At 36.4% G+C, this 19,276-nt stretch overlaps 1 protein-coding gene across 2 annotated transcripts in view; it reads left to right on the top strand.

Moving 5' to 3' along the window:
- TTC6 (tetratricopeptide repeat domain 6) overlaps positions 1-19,276 on the top strand; it is a 307,310-nt gene that overhangs the window by 78,169 nt on the left and 209,865 nt on the right. For both annotated transcript variants that reach the window (XM_016428372.2, XM_056811000.1), the window contains exons 5-6: positions 4,141-4,259; positions 16,151-16,342. In XM_016428372.2, coding sequence (XP_016283858.2) covers positions 4,141-4,259; positions 16,151-16,342 — 311 coding nt within the window. The remainder of the gene's footprint in view (positions 1-4,140; positions 4,260-16,150; positions 16,343-19,276) is intronic.

Genomic DNA, 19,276 nt, shown 5'->3' with positions numbered 1-19,276 from the left:
CCAAACTCAGAAAGGTTAATAAGTGACTTAATTAAACATTAAGTGTCGAGGTTGGTATTTAAACTCTGACTCCACCTCTAGTAATCATTGGGGATCAATTTATAGTTGTAAGGAACTTTAGAGGTAATCTAGTTGATTCTCACTTAATCAAATCATTGAGTCTGAGAGAAGGGATCTCAGAAAATATCCTCTATTTTCATTTTATAGATGGAATGTCAGAAATGTTAAGTGACATCCCAATTCCCATAGAACTGAGTTCAATTATCTCTATTCAGATCATTTCCAAATCTATATATCCACCTTTAATCATGAGATGGTAATACAATTACAAAACAAGTATTTATTAAGCATTTACTATGTGTTAAGGAGCACTGTAAATACAAAGAAAGGAAGAAAAAAAGCCAATTCCATATCACTTAACTACCTCCTGGACCAGTCCTTACTGGTGAACTGCAGCCATCTCAAATTTGGTGTGTCTGAAATTAAACTCAATATTGTCCCCTTAAATCTTGTCACTCAGTTCTTCAACCTTGGACTAATCTTCAAAGTTCCTCCTCCCTCACTGTGTGCCAAATTTAATTATGCAAAGTCTTGGCAGTTTCACATCCATTACCTCTCTCAAATCTGTTTACTCAGATCCACTTACACAGCCACTACCTTAGTTCAGGCTCTTATCATGTTACCCTTATTATTGCAACTGCTTCTGTTCTAGTGCCCCTGCTATTAGGCTCTCCCCTCTCCTATCTGCCCTCTATACTGTTTTCATTTGAGAAATAAAGATAATAATACATGTGCCCTCCCAACCTTGGATTATGTCTGTCCTTCACTTTCTTCACTCTTATTATCTATGTATTGCTGAATGGAACTAGGAGAAATCACAGAATCATGCTGATTAAACATTGATCTTACATAATCTGGACTCTCGTTGCCTTAAGGTCATCTTTTAGTGTCCCCCACCCAAAAATTAACTCTCTACTTTGCATTGATTATTCAAAAACTTTTCATCCTTTCTCAAACTTCTTCCAGCATTCTTTCCCATCATACTTTTAGCTGAAGAACCCAATTCATAACTTATCTGAAAAAAAAATTGAGGCTATTCCCCAAAAGCTCCCTCTTCTCCCCATCTCTTCTTATTATATCATTCATACATCTTCCTCTATTATCACCTTTTCCACTCCCGTTTTCCTTGAAAACTGTTCTGTTTTCAGAAACAGAAAGGCTGTTCTCTTTACCAAGGCAAACCCTACCACATTCACCTTGGATCTCATTCTCTTTTGACTTCTCCAGCAAATTGCCCTTCTCTATGATTCCCAGTCTTTTGCTAAACTTCCTACCTACTCCCTCCTTTTCTATCGCCTAAAATCATGTTGTTATCTCTTCCATCCTTAAAAAATAAATAAAAATTTAAAATTAAATTTAAAATTAAAAATTTTCACTTGATCTGTCATCCCTGTTATTTATTACTTTATATCCTTCTGTTTCTTTTTGCTTAAACTACTCGATAAAGGCATCTATTAGGTGCCTCCATTTCCTATCCTTTTACTCCCTTAAAAACCTTGTGCAATTAGGCTTCTGATTTCATCATTTGACTGAAATTGTTCCCTTCAAAGTTTTTAATCATCTCTCAATTGCTAAATCTAACAGCCTTTTCTCAATACTATTCCTTTGTGACTTCTCTATAGCCTTTTACATTGTTGATTTCCTGCATAGTTTCTCCTCTTTAGGTTTTCATGACACCACTTTCTCCTGGTTTCTCCTTTTACCTGTCAGACCTCAGTTTCTTATGATAAATTTTCATCCAGCTCACACTCACTGACTATACATATTTCCCAAAGCTCTCTGGAACGATCTATTGCCTCTTTTACCCCATATTATCTCACTTGGCAATCTCATCAGCTTCCAAGGGTTCAGTTATATGCTGCCCTGTATGTCTTTTGGATATCTTAAACTGGATGCATCAGGGGCAACTCAAATCTAACACACCTCATTATTTCCTCCCCAATTCTTCCCTCTTCTGCCATTTTTGTTACTATGTCCTCCCAGTACCTCAGAACCACCTTACATGTCCAATCCAGTTTCAAATCTTATTTTCTCCTTTATAATACCTGTTACATATACCTCCTCCTCTCTGCTCATATAGCCACCACTCCACTACTCTTTAACAAGCTCTTGTCACCTCTGACACTGTGATAGTCTAATTGTTTTCCCTGTCTCAGGTCTCTCTTCATTTCAATCCAACCTCTCCAGCTGAGCTAGAAAACTATTTTTTTTTAATGTGTAGGTCTGACCATATTAAACCTCTGGCTCAATGAGCTGCAGGGACTCCTTATTTACATTTAGAATCAAATATAACCTCTTCTTTTGATATTTAGAGGTCTTCATAGCCTTGCCTCTTCCTACCTTTCTAGTCTCATCCTTTGTTCTGTTTCCTCTTGGATCTTTCTATACTTGCCTACTTGCAGTTCTTCATGCAAGACACTCCATGTCCCAACTTAGTCAGTCAGTAAGCATTTATTAAACTCCTAATGTACTATTGTCTTTGCACAACTGTCTTCATGCCATGTCCTTTCTTCTCAATATTGACTAATGCTTTTTCTCATTTCTTTCAACTCAGCTAAAATCTCACCTTCTGCAGCAGCTTTCTCTCTCTCTCATTCTCTCTCCTCCCTCTCTACCACCCATTCTCTTTCTCTCCTCTCTCCCTGTCCTCTCCTTCCCCCTTCATCAGAAGCTATGCCCTTTTTAAAAAATTATCTTCCATTTCAGTGGTATATATCTATAGGTACATAATTATTTCCAAGTCATCTCTCCTTTTAGAATGTAAGTTCCTTGAGGACAAGAAGCATATTTTGGCCTTTTTTTTATCCCTGGCAATTAGCACAATTTTTGGGACAAACTAACAAATAAATGTTTGTTGTCAGACTGATTATCAACTTCACACAGTTATTATTAAGGGGGAAATGCTTTGTAAATCTGAAAGGTACTATATAAATGTGAGTTATTGTTGTTATTGTTATTCTACAGGGAAGTAATTCACTTATCCTTTAACTTTGATTTAGTCTGCAAAATGATGAGTCAGGAAAAAATACATATATATAAATACACACATATACCTATGACTGTGAAAGAGGCAATGTCATTCCTAATGAAAAATGCACCAGGCAAACAGATACTTCATCTCCTAGGAAATAATAATCCCATAAATCAACAAATAAAAATCAAAATTTTAATGCTACCTGATTAAAGTGCTAAAAATCCTGCTTTGAGATTGAAATAATTTTATCAGTTTTTTCAGAGATTCAGAATAATTTTTTATTTGAAAATTTAAAGCAATAACTCATGTTTTTTTTTAATTTGCATGTTTTCTCCAGAGAAAAGTTTACTTTTTAAATTAATTTAAATTTTAAAAATATTTTTAAGGAATATAGATAAGAGTAGATTTTTAAAAGTCATATCTGTGATTTTATTCACTTGGAGAATTAGGTGAGGAACTTTCATGCAAATTAGCAACTATTCTGCAATTTACCATTTTCAGCTGTTGTAAAGGGCACTTACTTGTTGAGGGTCATGGATGGTGAAAGGGATAGGACTTGAACTCAGGGCTTCCTGCCTTCAAGTCCAGTTTTATACACTATTCCATCTTCCCTTTGAGGGTGAAAATATGTAATTAAATGTGGTATTGATGCTTTTGCTTTGTAAAAGCTGTGGTTATGATACATTAGAAAGAGCCCTAGACTGAAAGATAAGATACTAGTTCCTTGCTCCAAATTCTATGCTTTGTAAACCAAAAATGTATAATTCTCTTTGACCATTGGCAAGTCATTTCAAAATAATACCCTCTTTGGGTCTCCTTTTCCTCCTCTGTATAATGAGGAGATTACACTAAATAATCTCTGAGGTGTCTTTCAGCTTTATTTTGTGAATTTCCAATTTTATGATTTATTTGGAGAAGACAAGAAAGGAAGGGTAGAAGTCATTTGGAAATCTAGGAGTGGATTTGAAGCTATTCACTCATAAGAAATATTTTAGTCTTTTAAAAAGTTTTATATAGAAATGGAAATAAAATTAAAGACTAATTGTGCATGGCTTTTCTCCTTTTCTTTTAAAATACTAGTTTTAATATCAGTGCTTTTTTTTTAGGTTGTGAGTTTAGAATCTTTGCAAATAAAAGGAAAGACAGTTCCAGCATCCCCAAGAATCAAACCAAAATTTCAAAGAAGACCCTTCGAGACCTCAGAGAGTCCCAAAACAACTTCAAAGTAACATAAATTTTAAATTTATTATTTTAAAAATCTTGTGAAAAATATTTGATATAATTAGAAAAATGGAGGTGCATAGTAAGCCTTCTTATAGAAAGATAAAGCAAGTAATTTATGTAAATGTAAATTGTCAGGGAGACAAAGATAGAGCCTTCTTGTAGAAAAGGGCTTATGATGCCTTTAAGTGATACGCCTGGTTCTTCTCCTGTCCCAAGACAAGCTCTTTTCTAATCTCACAGACCAACTTCTATTTTATTCACACATTTTACTTTGCCAACGGAAAAGTAGCCAGAGACTATCTTAGAGACTAAAAAAGTAGTTGTTGATTAGCATCTAAGTCATTGTAATGTGATTTTGTTTTGGATTTATTAATATTTTTTAGAAACTTGGTTGTTATTATGATAGGGAAAAAAGAGGTTGGCTATGTTGGAGTGTGTAGTAATTCTGTATTGTCAAGGCCTTCATGTCTCATATCATAAGCTTGAACCTTTTAACATAATAATTGCGTGAGTATATATTTACAAGTATAGGCTTTGTCTTCTGCCACTCTTTTTTATGGAAGCTCTAATTTGCTTGGTTTTATTAATGTACTTTTTATGACAATGTTTATTTTAGATTCTTCTTCATTTCACTCTTTACGAGGGCTTAAAGAAGCTTTAATTATTAGCTTTTGTTGTTGCTGAGGGCCCTGAAAGGTGTATTAGATCTGGGAGAGAGCCTTTTTATGGCAGACCTAAAGTTTGTAAACGGATATTGCTCACAATTAACTTGCTGAGAGTATACTCATGGTAAAAGAATTCCAAAGTTTATGAAACAAATTGGCATCTAAGTGACCCTGTACATGCCAATGCTTATCTGCATTGCTTTAAGTTCATTTAGTTAACAAGATTATATATTAAAACAAATAGTGACAGTAGACAAAGAGTATTTTGCCTTCAATAAATAGTTACTGTCAGATTATCAATGGAGCAGAAACTTCATGATAAAAAAAATAAAACCACACACCTGCATTTAGTGAATTAAGTAAAGTAGTATGACCACACACAGAACTGTTTTGTATGTGTGTGTTTGTCTTAGTTTTTCAAGGAATGATAAAGAGTCTATTTAAAGAGACTATGCTATAAAAACATATAGCTTTTCTTAGAGCATGCCAAAAATATCTGTGGAGTTTATTGATGTGCAGTACTATTTTCATTCTTTAAATTAATTAAATTCTCCCCATGTAGGAACAAGGCTCAGATATGTGGAAATAAAGGTTCAATTTCTTTCTTTCTTGTTTTATTAGTATACTGGACAACTGCTTCCGCTTTTTCTTTAACCAAATTTACATTCAACCTTTCTCATCAGTGATTTTCTTCTGGTAGTCAAAGATATTTTTGTATAATTAACATCAATATTAAAACCATTGACTGTGGAAGAATCCTTTGCTGCCATGCACATTTTCAATATGATCAAGAGTGGAAGGAAGTTTGGGGTGCTTTTTATTGTGGAATAACAGGTAGAAAATATAGCAGCATGTTTATGCCTGTAACCAGGTCCAGCCTTTGGCAAAATCACAAAGAAAATGATGTTTGTCTTCAGAGTATTCTTAGTTTCTGCCTTCTTATATCACTTTCCTAACTCCTGGGCTAAATTCATGCATCCCAAAGCCTCTACTGGTAACTATATATACCTTTTCTTTCTGATTAATACCCTCATCCTCCAATTAAATCTAATTTTTCTCCCTGTTGTAAACATTTAATCTATTCCAATTCCCATTTCTATAGAACTCTGCTCTTAGCTAAAGGTCACATTGCTAAATGAATCCATGCTAATATGTTAATCAATAAGCATTACCAGATGAATTATGAATTATTAGACAAAATATGAGGGTAAACCCAGGAGTGTACATTTCCTTTCTAATCTGAACATCTTTCTTGAGGATGAAGTGACAAAGGAAAATACTGGCTATTGGGACACCAGTGAAAAACCAATTATAATAATCCAAGTGATGAAGACCCTCAATGGGTTGATATCTCTTGGGATGGATAAGAAAGAATGAATCTGAGAGCTATGGTGAAGAAAGATACAGAGAAAATGGATAATTCATTCAACTTGAGGGTGTTCTATTAGTTCTGAATCTAGAGAATGGGAATTGAAATATTATCTTCCAGAGTCTCTGGCCTTGGGGATTGGGCTCATTTTACCTAACAGCTACATGATAGCCAGGTTAACATAGTTAAAAATACTGAAACTATCCTGAAGATTTGATTGGCTCAGGTGACTAGTATCTGGGTATTGATGTGGTTTTCTGGTGACATAAGGGTAAGAAAGATGCTCATTCATGTGTGGTGGCAGCCTTCAGACCTGGCAGATGTCCTAAGGATACTGGAGTCATCATAGCCTTTCCTGCTGACCAGAAGATTTATTCATGAAGGCAATGAGAGTAGGGATGGGTTGCTGTGTCAACTTGAGCTATGTGCCAAATATCTTCTTTAGAGGCAGCTAGGTAGAACAGAGAATAAAGTTCTGGGTTTAGGGTCAGGAAAACTTGAGTTCAGAAATGATCTCAAACTCCAGCCATAGGACCCTACCCTGGGTAAGTCATTTGCCTTCAATCTGCCTCAGTTTTCTCAAATGTAAAATGGTAATAGTAATAGCAGCTTTATGAGCAAGGATGTTTTTATCAATGATATATTTGTATAGCATTTAACACAGTGCTTGACACAGTAGTAGGTGCTTAATAAATGCGTATTTCCTTCTATGCTATGGCTGAATAAATCTTTTGTTTGAAAAGTTGATGACATGGTCTGATAGAGGTTTCATACTTTAAGCTGCATTACCATCTGTTTATTGTTTTTAGTCAAAAATGTTATTTAATAATTAATTTGGAATATTTTTTCATGGTTACATGGTTCACGTTCTTTCTCTTCCCTCCCTCAACTCCCATAGCCAGCCACAATTCCACTGGGTTTTACATGTGTCATTTATCAAGACCTATTTCCATATTATTGATAATTGCACTAGGGTGATCATTTAGGGTCTACATCCCCAATCAAATCATGTGATCAAGCAGTTGTTTTTCTTCTGTGTTTCTACTCCCACAGTTCTTCCTCTGAATGTGGAGAGTGTTCTTTCTCATAAGTCCCTCAGAGTTGTCCTGGATCATTACGTTGCTACTGGTAGAGAAGTCCATTACATTTGATTGTACCACAGTGTGTCAGTCTCTGTGTACGATGTTCTCCTGGTTCTGCTCCTTTCGCTCTGCATCACTTCCTGGAGGTTGTTCCAGTCTCCATGGAATTCCTCCACTTTATTATTCCTTTGAGCACAATAGTATTCCATCACCAACATATACCACAATTTGTTCAGCCATTCTCCAATTGAAGGGCATCCCCTCATTTTCCAATTTTTGGCCACCACAAAGAGCGCAGCTATGAATATTTTTGTACAAGTCTTTTTCCCTGTGATCTCTTTGGTTGCCATCTGCTTATGATCCAGATTCTCAGGTATTCCATATGCATCTGCATGCCATATTAATCTTCCCTGATGGGGAATGAATGCAAAAATTCATAGTTTCCTAGTTCTGCCACCCATCTGTGACAAGCAGCAGTCCTCACTTTCAACTTTGCTCCCTATACACAGTCTTTGAACCTCTCAGTGAAGTGATCTACTTCAGCTTGTGAAGAGAGTAATAATCTTCAGTGTTGCTCAAACATCTAATAGCAAATATAGTTGGTTTCATATGACCGTAACTCTCTTGGTACAGGACTCCAGGCTGGCATTTGTATGCAAAACATGCCAATTGACTCTGCATTGGTTTTAAGACAGTTCTGTGTTTGTCATCTTTCTGTTTCTGTGCCCCCTCAATCATATATGCTAGAGTGAAGTCATTCAGTGGTTTAGAAGTAACAGCATAAAAGTTTAATACCCTTATCTTCTGGCTAAGTATCAGTACTCAATATTAGTTCCAAGTTAGAAGAGTGGTAAGGGCTAGGCAATGGGGGTTAAGTGACTTCTTCAAGGTCACACAACCAGGAATTGTCTGAGACCAGATTTGAACCCTCTTGTCTCCAGACTCAGTTTCTATCTACTGAGCTACCTAGCTGCCCCAACAGCATAGTTGTTTGTTGTTGTTTTTCTTTACAATTTTTAAAAATAATAATTGCGAAATCCTAGAAAAGCACTTTGATTTCTAAGGTCCTTTTAGTGTTGCCAAATCGAGTGCTTCTTTTTTCTCTGGGGCTGTACTCACATCTTGTGACAATATGACCCACATTCTTGACAAGACTTAAAAAACTAGCAAATTTAATGGATTTTAAGCTGCTTTCTTCTAAACAATTCAACCCTTTCATCTCCCTTTCTGTTTGTTTTTCCTTTTGAAACAATGTGATCAAGGTGCACTAATACATTCATGGTTTTCATGTCTGCAACTACTTTTCCCCCTCAATCTCTAGAAAGTGACAGATGCCCCAGGATGAAAACCTGAAAGTAGTTGCATCTTTCTGTCATCTGTCATACGAATCTGGTAATAATCACTCTAAGTTGCCATAGGAACTTTTACTTTGCTCCACCTCTTAATTCTGAAGCATTACTCCAACCTTTGAATTTATATGTTGAAAGTACTTTCCACCTATATGGACTCTCTCTGTTTAGATGTTTCTGCCCAAAATCTGGATTTAAGGGGCATGCCCAAGGCAGCCCTATCTCATTCCTCTCTAAGCACTCTAGATTTACTCTGCCAAACCCCTCTCCTTTGGTACCTTTGTTCCCTACTCCACTACCCCTTTCAACTTCTTTGTGTAACCTCCTTGAGTCTAGAGCCTGTCTTTATTTCTCCTTATGTTTGTCAGTGATTAGCAAGTGCCTTCAGGGTACCAATGCAGCACTTTAAATTGTTACTATTAGTGTAAAACTGAATTTCATTTCCCTTTTTATTGAGTAAAAAAATCCTGCATCTTTTGCAGCTTTGTTTACACTTTATACTTTTGATAGAGTTAAACATTGCCTTCTTAGAGACAGTACTTTATTCTTCTAGATGTGTAAAAATGACTCTAATGATATGGGAATCCTTCCTGAATCAATTGTTTTTGTAGAGTAAGACCATCAATTTGTTTTAGAACAAAAACCAAAATTTATGTAAAGTTAGAAGAACAGAATATACTTATATTTGAAATAACCTCATGCTGACCTGTTTTGTTGTTATTAAAAATGAAAATTAGAATATGCTCAAAATGGCATAAACAGTGACTACAATAATGTGCTGGAGTTCAAAAGATGAAAATAAAATATCAAAACAGAGATCAAAGAAAAATAAAAAAGTTTCTTATTTTGCAACATGATTTACATGTTTAAATGGAAATACATAGTTAGATTTTGACTAACTGTTTTAGAATATACACTCAACTGCTAAATCTTACAGAGGAATATGATCAAAGCCTCTCAACTGTACTGCCTTGTAAAAGAGAGGAACAATAAAGGAGAAAAATATATTTAAAGAAAAGTTTGGTGAAAGATTCTGAGGACATCTAAGGATGGACACATCTAAAGAAGGACACACAACCCATAGAAAAATAAAATAGATCTTTTTGAACCAATAAGGACAGTGGAGCCACCATATTTGGCAACTAACATCATAACCCTGCATGTGTTTTCAAGCAGATAGAAGTGATATTCTAGAGAAACAGGATAGGAAAAGTATCAGTGTTAGACTGAGTGTACATAAAGGAGTTCCCAGTTGGAAGGGATACTATTTTGTAAGTCTTAAGGAATTAATTCACAAGATATCTGAAGTAGGAGAAGATAAAATAATCAGGACAAAAGTCTTGGATCTTCACACACCTTGCATTGGAAAAAGATGACTGGAAGAGCAACTATTCACCTATATGCTTTCTTTCCATTCTGTAGGAAGATTAGATGAGATGAATTTACACAAAGAGAGAATCCTTGATGAAAGCACTAGTAGAGAACAGGCAGGATTAGCAAGTATTTTTCCACAGATCTTTATCATCACATCTGACTAAAAGTTGTAGTGAATGCAAGATCTCACTGGAAAATAAGATTGGTTATTTTATCAAAAGCATTTCTCTTGATAGAGCAAGATGCAACTTTAACTATCTCTTCCAACAAAATTTCTCCTATCCATGTATCAAAATAATTTAATATTCTCATATAAAAAAGAGACAACCCAGTTTAATGTAGCAGTAGTAGTAGTAGTGGTAGTCTCTCGGTGATCGAGTATGACTATTGTCTTTGTGCAGTTTCATCTACGGTGTACCCTCATGTGGCTTTGGAGTCCAAAGGCTGAGGCGCAGAGTTTGTGGCACATGGGACATGGGACGCCAGTTGTTAAGGGAGGTGTGGCTGTGGCCTGGTGTCGGCGTTCACACGCAGCGGCAAGACGTCGACGTCGTTCATCTTCAGAAGTGGCGGTGGCGTGGTTAATGTGGGTTCACCAGCTGCTTCTGTCAGAGGCAGCGAGTTCTAGTTGCTTTGGTGTAATGCCAGCCCACCTCAAGTTTGAGCTATACATATATATATATATATATATATATATATATATATATATATATATATATATATATATATATATATATATATATATATATATATATATATATATATATATATAGCTGATCCTTGAATCTTTTCTTTGGTCGGCCTCGTTTCCTGAGTCCAGCTGACAGTTCACCATAGAATACCTGTCTTGGTATTTGCTGTGGGTCCATGCGGATGATGTGTCCAGACCATCGTAGCTGGGTTTTGAGGACCAGGACTTCGATGCTGGTGGAGTTGGCTCTGTGGAGGACTTCCTGATTGGTGATTCGGTCCTGCCATCGGATCCTCATGATTGACCGGAGGGAGCGTTGGTGGAATTGCTCCAGCTGTTTCATGTGCTTCCGGTACAGTGTCCATGTCTCGCAACCATACAGGAGCGACTGAGGACCACTGCGTTATACACTTTGAGCTTCGTCGCAGTGCTCACACCTCTGTGTTGGAGGACTTTGCAGCGCAGCCGCCCAAGTGCCTGGCTGGCCTTTTGGATCCTGGCATTAATCTCGTGGTCTACGGACCCGTCGTTGGCGATGGTGCTGCCCAGGTATTTGAAAGTGTTGACGTTAGAAAGCTGTGTGCCGTTGATTGTAATGCATGGCTGGTTCGTTGGCCTCCCTGGTGCAGGTTGGAACAGCACCTCTGTTTTGCTGAGGCTGATAATCAGGCCAAACAGTTTTGTTGCAGTGGAGAACCTGTCCACAATGGTTTGGAGATGATTTTCTTGGTGGGCCATGAGAGCACAGTCATCTGCAAAGAGAGCTTCCAGGATGAGTCTCTCTATTGTCTTTGTTTTTGCAGTCAGGCGGCGAAGGTCAAATAGTGAGCCATCCAGTCGGTATTTGATGTAGATGCCCAGGTCTAGATCCATCACAGCATGTCATAATACTTGGGTGAAAAATAGGTTGAATAGTACCGGAGAGAGGACACAGCCTTGTTTCACACCATTGGAGATGTTGAAGTGATCGGAAGTCTCTCCACCAGATAGGACTTCCCCTGTCAATGTTGACATGAAAGAGCTGGATCAGTTTGATGAATTTTGCTGGGCAACCGAGCTTGCTGAGGATCACCCACAATGCGTCCCTGTTCACTGTGTCAAACGCCTTTGTCAGGTCTATGAAGACAATGTAGAGACTCAGGTTCTGCTCAAGGCATTTTTCCTGCATTTGCCTCACTGTGAAGACCATGTCGATGGTGCTGCGATCTGGTCGGAAGCCACATTGTGATTCAGGCAGGTTCTGCTCTGAAACAGATGACAGGAGTCTGTTGAGTATAACACGGGCGAGGATCTTTCTGGCAGTTTAATGACATCTAATTATAAATACAAGAGAAGGTACAGAGCAAAAAAATGTATATTTGTCAAAGGTGTTTGCCACTACTATGAAGAATATCTAACAGAGTCCAAGTTAAAGAGGAATACCCAGTAGATAATAAAGCCCTCTAAATGTTCTTATTTGTCTGATACTTATAATGGTCACAGAATAGAGAGATAGTAACAATCACTCACTAAGAGATCACTGGAAAGATAATTCATTTTGTATGGATTAGGCTATACTTGGAGCAGCTAGTTTGAAGCTAGATAGAGTACAAGCACAAATGTCCCAAAGACATCTCAAATTCTGCATCAGAATTCATTGATCTTTCCCCTGTAAACACACCTTTCCCCCCGCCCCCAAATTTTCCCTATTTCCATCAAAGGACATCGGCTGGAGTTATCTTCATAACTGGGTAATTGGGCTCCAAGTCTCTTCGGCTCTAGTCTATGTTCTACTTTCCTCTTCCCCACTCTAAAGGAGGAGGGAAAGAAAAGAATTACCCAGTGTTCAACATAACTGAGGCATGGAAGTGGTAGTGTAATTCCCACACAAAAAATGAAATGCCGCACATTAATTATAGAATGATTAGGACAGAATTTGATGAGTTATCACTACTAGTAAAATTAGTTAAGCAGCAAATAATATTTAAGCTTGATTAGGACATTTGTCAACATTTTCTTTTGGGAGAGTACTAATCAGTCATTTTATATTGTACTTTGACCAAGCACAATCAGTTGTTCAATAGTTTCAATTATGTCCAACTCTTCATGACCTCATTGGGGGGCTTTCTTGGCAATAATACTAGAGTGGTTTGCCATTTCCTTCTCCAGCTCAGTTTGCAGATGAGGAAATTGAGGCAAACAGGGATGCATGATATGCCTGGGGTCATGTATCTAGTAAGTGTCTGAGGCTGGATTTGAACTCAGGTCTCCCTGACTTTAGGCCCAGTGCTCTAACTAGCTTCTGTGGCCATTATAACTAGTTGGGTAGCCATTACCCCGCTACTTGGGTACCAGGAAAAAGAAGAAACCAGTTATCTTTTGAGACCTCACAAGGTCTTGTACCAAAGGAAAGAAGGCACAAATGGAAAGTGACTCAGGCTTGCCTATGAGGTCATCCCCTAGATGGCAATGAGTCATCCTGGCATTTTAAAGAAAGCAGGAAGAGGAACTCTTAGAGGCAGGGATTAATGTTTGTTTTGATTCATGGACTCCTGGCCAAATTAAAAGACATGCAAACCCCTACATCATCATGGCAGGCAGTGTTAAAATTAAAATTAGATCTCAATAAAAATATTATATTTTAGGAGCTTTATTAGTGATCATTAGAAATCAAGGAATAAAGAGATACAAAATAAAGATTATGTGCCCATGGCTGATCAGCCAGTTCAAACGCCTGCCTTACCACCACCAAGCTCAGGAAAGGAAGTAAAGAGTTGGGACCTTCCGTGTTCCCACTGAATATCCCCTGTCTACAGGAAGTACATAATGACAGGAAGTCAGTGGCCTCCCGGGAAATGTAGTTCTTTTTCAGGGTAACAGATTTTCAATTATACAGCAGGAAGCAATCACAGAATATTTCTGAATATTCTGAAATGCAGTGAAGGAGGGGGAGGTCACCCATTATTCATGACCTTCAGAAGCAGGTGCACCCCAAGCTCCCATAGATGACTAGAATACTGAGGGAGGATGATGAGGGAGAGGGTCCCAAAGAACTGAAAATGAGTATCTGTCAGAGGCATGCATAATGGCAGACTATAACATAACAAATAAGGAATGTTGAAGAACCAGAATAAAGTATGCCATTAAGGAAATGTATTTATTACCCAAAAAGATGGGCTGATTACCTGGTGAAAGAGAAATAATCATTGGAGTCCCTGTGTGTTCCACTGGTATCCTCGTGATGTCAGGAGAGAGAACTTTGATTCCCCTGTGGAAAACTTTTAGGAGGTCCTGGGCAAGCTTAAATAGGTTGTGATCTCTGTTACTGGAGATAATATTCATATTCCAAACACCACTGTTTCATTTGAGTCTTTGAATGTGTGCTTCACGTGTGGTGTGATATATGCAATACTTAATGTGATTCTTAGACACTAATTTACTATGAATGGTACGTACTCTTGAAGACTTGAGTAAATTCTAAATCCCACTTTAGATTTTTCCTTCTGTGTAATCCAGACTGTGTCTCTTTCTGTGGCCAGTGGAGCACACCTTATTCCCTACTATACTCTTCTGAGAGGTTGTGATAAGCTGACCAGCAAAGAAAAAAGCACCAGCATCTCACCCACTTCATAGATGGTCAAGACAGTTGGCATAGAAGAGCTCTCTGCCTTTGATCCCCCCTAAGAAACTCCTGACTCTATTAAATAGAAGAACTAATGGGATTCCACATTGTCCCTGATAGGTCTTGACATCACTCCCCATAATAAAACCTTAAAACCCCACTATAGCCTCATTCTAATTGAAAGCTTCAACTCAGACCCCAGGGTTGTGTGCAACCATTCTCAGCGTGTGCCAGGGGAAACTCTAACCTTCCCTAATTATCCTGAGCTCCATCAGACTGCTCCCCCAGGGTCACCATCTTCTTCCCCTCTCTGATCTGCATTTTTCACCTCTGGACCTTGCTTCCTTTCCCTGCCAACTGTTCTACTCTGTGCACTGCCAATAAATCTGCCCCTGAGTGATTTAAGAATCTGTCTTGATCCTTCTGATACCATACCAATCAGGTCCTAGTCAGTGATGGGCAATTCTTTTTTTTTAATTTTATTTAATTAGTTAATTTAGAATATTTTTCCATGGTTACAAAATTCATGTTCTTTCCCTTCCCTCCCCTCAAAGCCCTCCTGTAGCTGAGGTACAATTCCACTGGGTTTTACATGTGTTATTGATCCAGACCTATTTCCATATTATTAATATTTGCACTAGAGTGATCATTTAGAGGCTACATCCCCAATCATATCCCCAACTGATGTGCAAGTATAATACATATGGGGTACTGTGAAGATCCTTAACAGCTCTCCCACCATTCTGATGGGCAAGGAGCATTGAAAGTAAGGGTGAAGGATCTCAGATCTGTATCCAAGTAAACAAAGATTCCTCCAAGAACTTACTAGTAGAGGAACCAAACAATGACTGAAACAGTGTATTTTCCCCATTTCCTTCAACATTAATGCACACATCTGTATTTGTATGTATATAATCATAGCTGATAATTGCACCGTTGTATTACAGTTTTCAAATAGATTTAAATTAATTTCTCATTCTCTCCTCAAAACAACCCTGTAAAGCTGGTACTTCAAGTGTTATCATTCTTCTTTTTAAAGATTTGGAAAGGGAGGTCTCTAGAGGCAAAGTGAGTTATCTCTGGGTCAATAGAGTGAGTAGGTATCAAAAATAAATTTCTAAACCCAGGTCTCCTCAACTCTTAAGTCACAGGAGTTGTCAATATACCATGATTCCTCCATATTATATAACTATAAAAATTATGTAATTGGGCCATCTTTTCGCACTTTGAAAAATAGAGTATAAATAGAATATTGGAAGAAAATATAATATAAATGGTTCCAATGGTTTATTTACTTAGTTGAAATGTGTCTCATGCAATAAAAACCATTGGTTATAATGATCTTATTTGCATGCATAAATATACAACCCTATTTAAAATTCAAAGTCAACAATTTTCTTGAGCCTTTAAAAAAAGCAACAACAACAACAACAACAAAACCCAGCCCTTTAGATGTTGTCTATAAAATCATTGAAAAAGTAAGTCATGTAAATTTATGATCACTTGGGACAATTAAAAAAAACAGTATTTTAGTTAGAGGCAATTTTACTTTTTAGATTGTCTTGAATTAATTTTCACAAAACCCTCAATTTTGCTTTGATAGGGCAAGCCTTCAGGTTGTGATATTGTGTATACTAAGCAGCTTTATTAACATTTAAAATTGTTTTTCAATCCAAACTATCTTATTAATATAAATTAGTGCTTTGTTTATGTAGATCATAAAACGCTGAAATAGCCTGATGTTTTCTTCTTCTTTTTTAGGATTCCAGAGAAGTCTACCCACAATCTTCATAAGCTATGTACCACTTCTCCAGAATGTGTGCTGCCTACTGATTTACAATTAGCTTCTAGAATATATCATACTCTAGGCAAAAAGGGCCATGATTTTTTTATGGAAAGTGATAAAAAAGACCTCAAAGATGAACATACTAAGAATGAAAAAATACGAGACAGGTATGATTTTCTCTTATCCAAATGCACTTTAAAAATATCATCAATATAAATCAAACTTCTTTGGAAGCTGGATTAAGGGCCTGATTTAGTACTAGCTTCTTGGAGAGGCTGAATTTTGTTCTGCATATTTTGGCTAACTGTAGGGTTATGAAGATTAGTCTGCCTATTCTCCACCATTATTACTGTGAACCATAGATGATTGTGTAGAAAGCCGAGGGAGAAAATATAACCTTGTAAAAGGCAAACCTTTAATGTCTAGGCACACCACAGAAAAATCAGTGCTGATATACCTTTTGCCCAGATTCTTTTCATAATCTGGAGTTCTTTTAGAGGTTCACTGGACAATTTCTAGTTTTGTCCAAAAGAAAAGAGAATGAGAAGAAGCATTTTAAAGCACCCTCTATGTGCCAGGCACTGCATATGTTATTTCACTTCATCCTCACTACAACCCTGGGAATAAGTACCATCATTATCCCTATTTTGCATTTGAGTAAATTGCAGAGTTTAAAGGACTTACCCAAGATCATACATTTAGTAATTCTGGATTTGAACTCGGGACCTTCTGACTCCAAGTCTAGTACTCTATCCATTTTACTATCCAGCTTTCTAGAGATCTATTTGTATTTCTAATGATTTATCTATGGGAATGAAAATGATGATAATTTACAACCTTGAAAGCAACAACAAAATGAATTTAGAGAAATGAATGAATGAAATGAATTTTTAAAAGGACATGAATATTGTCAACATAAGATTGACATTTCACTTTCCTGATTTACAGTTGTTTTGTCCTGATTCATAAAATTTACATATTTGAAGCTAAGCCAGTCAAACTACCCAAGGCCTACTTTACAAGATGTTTTAATAACAATTGAATTAGATTAAAAATAATGAATAACAATTAGGACAAAAAATCTAGGGAAATAATGAGAAGTAAAGGTACAAATGAAGGAGTAATAGCTCTCTCAAACAACAAACTATATTATAAAGCAGTAATCATTCATCTTCTTTCTACTGGTTAAATTTTTTAAAGCAGATCTCAGGTACAGACTAGACAAAGAAAAATCAGTCATAATTAATTATTATTTTATTATTTAATTAATATATAAATAATTATTATTATTTAATTAACATAAACATAAAAACAAAAAGTTCAATGAATGCTTTAAACCCACCATCAGTTACCTAGAAAAGAACTCTTTATTTGATGAGAATTTTGGGTGGAAATGGAGAACAGATTGGTAGGAATTAAGCTTAGACCAATATCTTACTTATATTGTATTCCCCGATCAATTACAAATGCATATATGAGTTAAATATAAAGATCTAAACATCTAAAGAAATTAGAAGAGATGATCAAATGCTTTTTATCAGCTACTGATAGGTAAATTTGTAACCAATGAAAGGAGAGTGCTAATTAGAAAATATAAAATAGATCATTTCAGTTACATAAAATTGAAAAACGTTGTCTTTGACAAAATTAATGCAACTTAAGAAATGCAACTAGAATAAGATATTTCAGAGGAAAGTCAAGTGGGAAGAATTTTTTTGTATTTGTATTTGTTTTATTTTTTTTCTTTCTGAGAAGGGACTGATATACATGATATAGAGACAACTGGCAAAAGGTAACTGCTTTGCCCTTCACAAATTTGGCATTGTGTAAGCTCTAGGCAGAGTCATGTCTTGTTTTTCCTTCTATCCCCACTATATACTGTGCCTTTACATGTAGGTGATAGATAACTTTTTTTTTTCTAATGTGATAAATACTATATAATTACAATTTGTATTATCTCTCATTTTAAATATTAACATTAATTTGGAACCTGTTTAAGATCGGAGCTGTCTCATGTCTCTTTACCCATTTTTGTTCCACTATCACCCCATATTTAAAAAAGGAAACTTTAATATGTAATATAGTTACAATTCATATAAGTTAGAAGGCAATAATATTTGAGCTCTGGAAGTGCTTTTTTATTTTAAATGAATAAAACAATGTACTACCACTAGATGTCACTATTATTATGTGGCAAAGGAATTAATGTTTTTAAAAAAGAAAAACATGTACTCCCCATCACATTTTTTAAAAAATAGATAATTTCTACACACTCGTTGAGTATCTCCATCACATATATATTGGCAAATCTCTACTTTGAAGCAATATGAACTTTAAAAATAAATTTTAGTCCTATAATTCCATGTAATATTTCTTTTAAGCTAAGCACATTGCCCAATGTATTTTTGAATGAGTAAGGACAAGCAAATGGACAAATTGCCTGGAGGATAGTAGAGAGGAGTTTTTCATTAGTGGTCAGGCAGAAGACTTCTGGGGTAAGCTCCCAGGCTCATAGAGAAGACATTCCTTTCTATGTGGAAGGCTCATATGTCAGAACTAGAGAACTTGGCAACCCACTCACAACTGATTGGGTCTTTTGGTAGGCAGTAGTCTCTTTTTGTCAAAATTGGAATCCACATTGGCTGAGAAATTCCATAAGGCCCCTTTGATGATGGTCTGATTTTTTTTTTTTTTATCTCTAGAAGAAGAAGCAGAGCTGGCTCTGGAAGAAAAAAAAAGACAGTTGATGGTTTTCCTTTGATATTCTTTAACTTCCTGATCCCCTTCCCTACCCAGGCATCTAATGTCCTTTTGCTGACTTCTGACTACTTGAAGCTTCTAGGATTAATAGTCTCCCAATGGCTTTTCTGCTCCAAAATCATCTCTCTTCTTCCCCTTCCTATCCATAACTCATTAGGACCTGGCTCATAGAAGATATTACCCAAAATAAATGGTTGATGGTTGATGAGTTGCTGATCTGCCTCAGTGGATGGAATTTCCACATCAGAAGAATATCATCTTAAAAAGTTATAGGTTCAATCATTGTAAGAATAAACAACAATATTCATTATTTGGTCTGTTTAGCTGTTATCCTTTTTACT

Source organism: Monodelphis domestica, chromosome 1, assembly GCF_027887165.1.
Source record: "Monodelphis domestica isolate mMonDom1 chromosome 1, mMonDom1.pri, whole genome shotgun sequence".
Lineage (NCBI taxonomy): Eukaryota > Metazoa > Chordata > Mammalia > Didelphimorphia > Didelphidae > Monodelphis > Monodelphis domestica.
The sequence above is the reverse complement of the archived record's forward strand: the minus strand, read 5'-3'. Positions and strand labels throughout refer to the sequence as shown.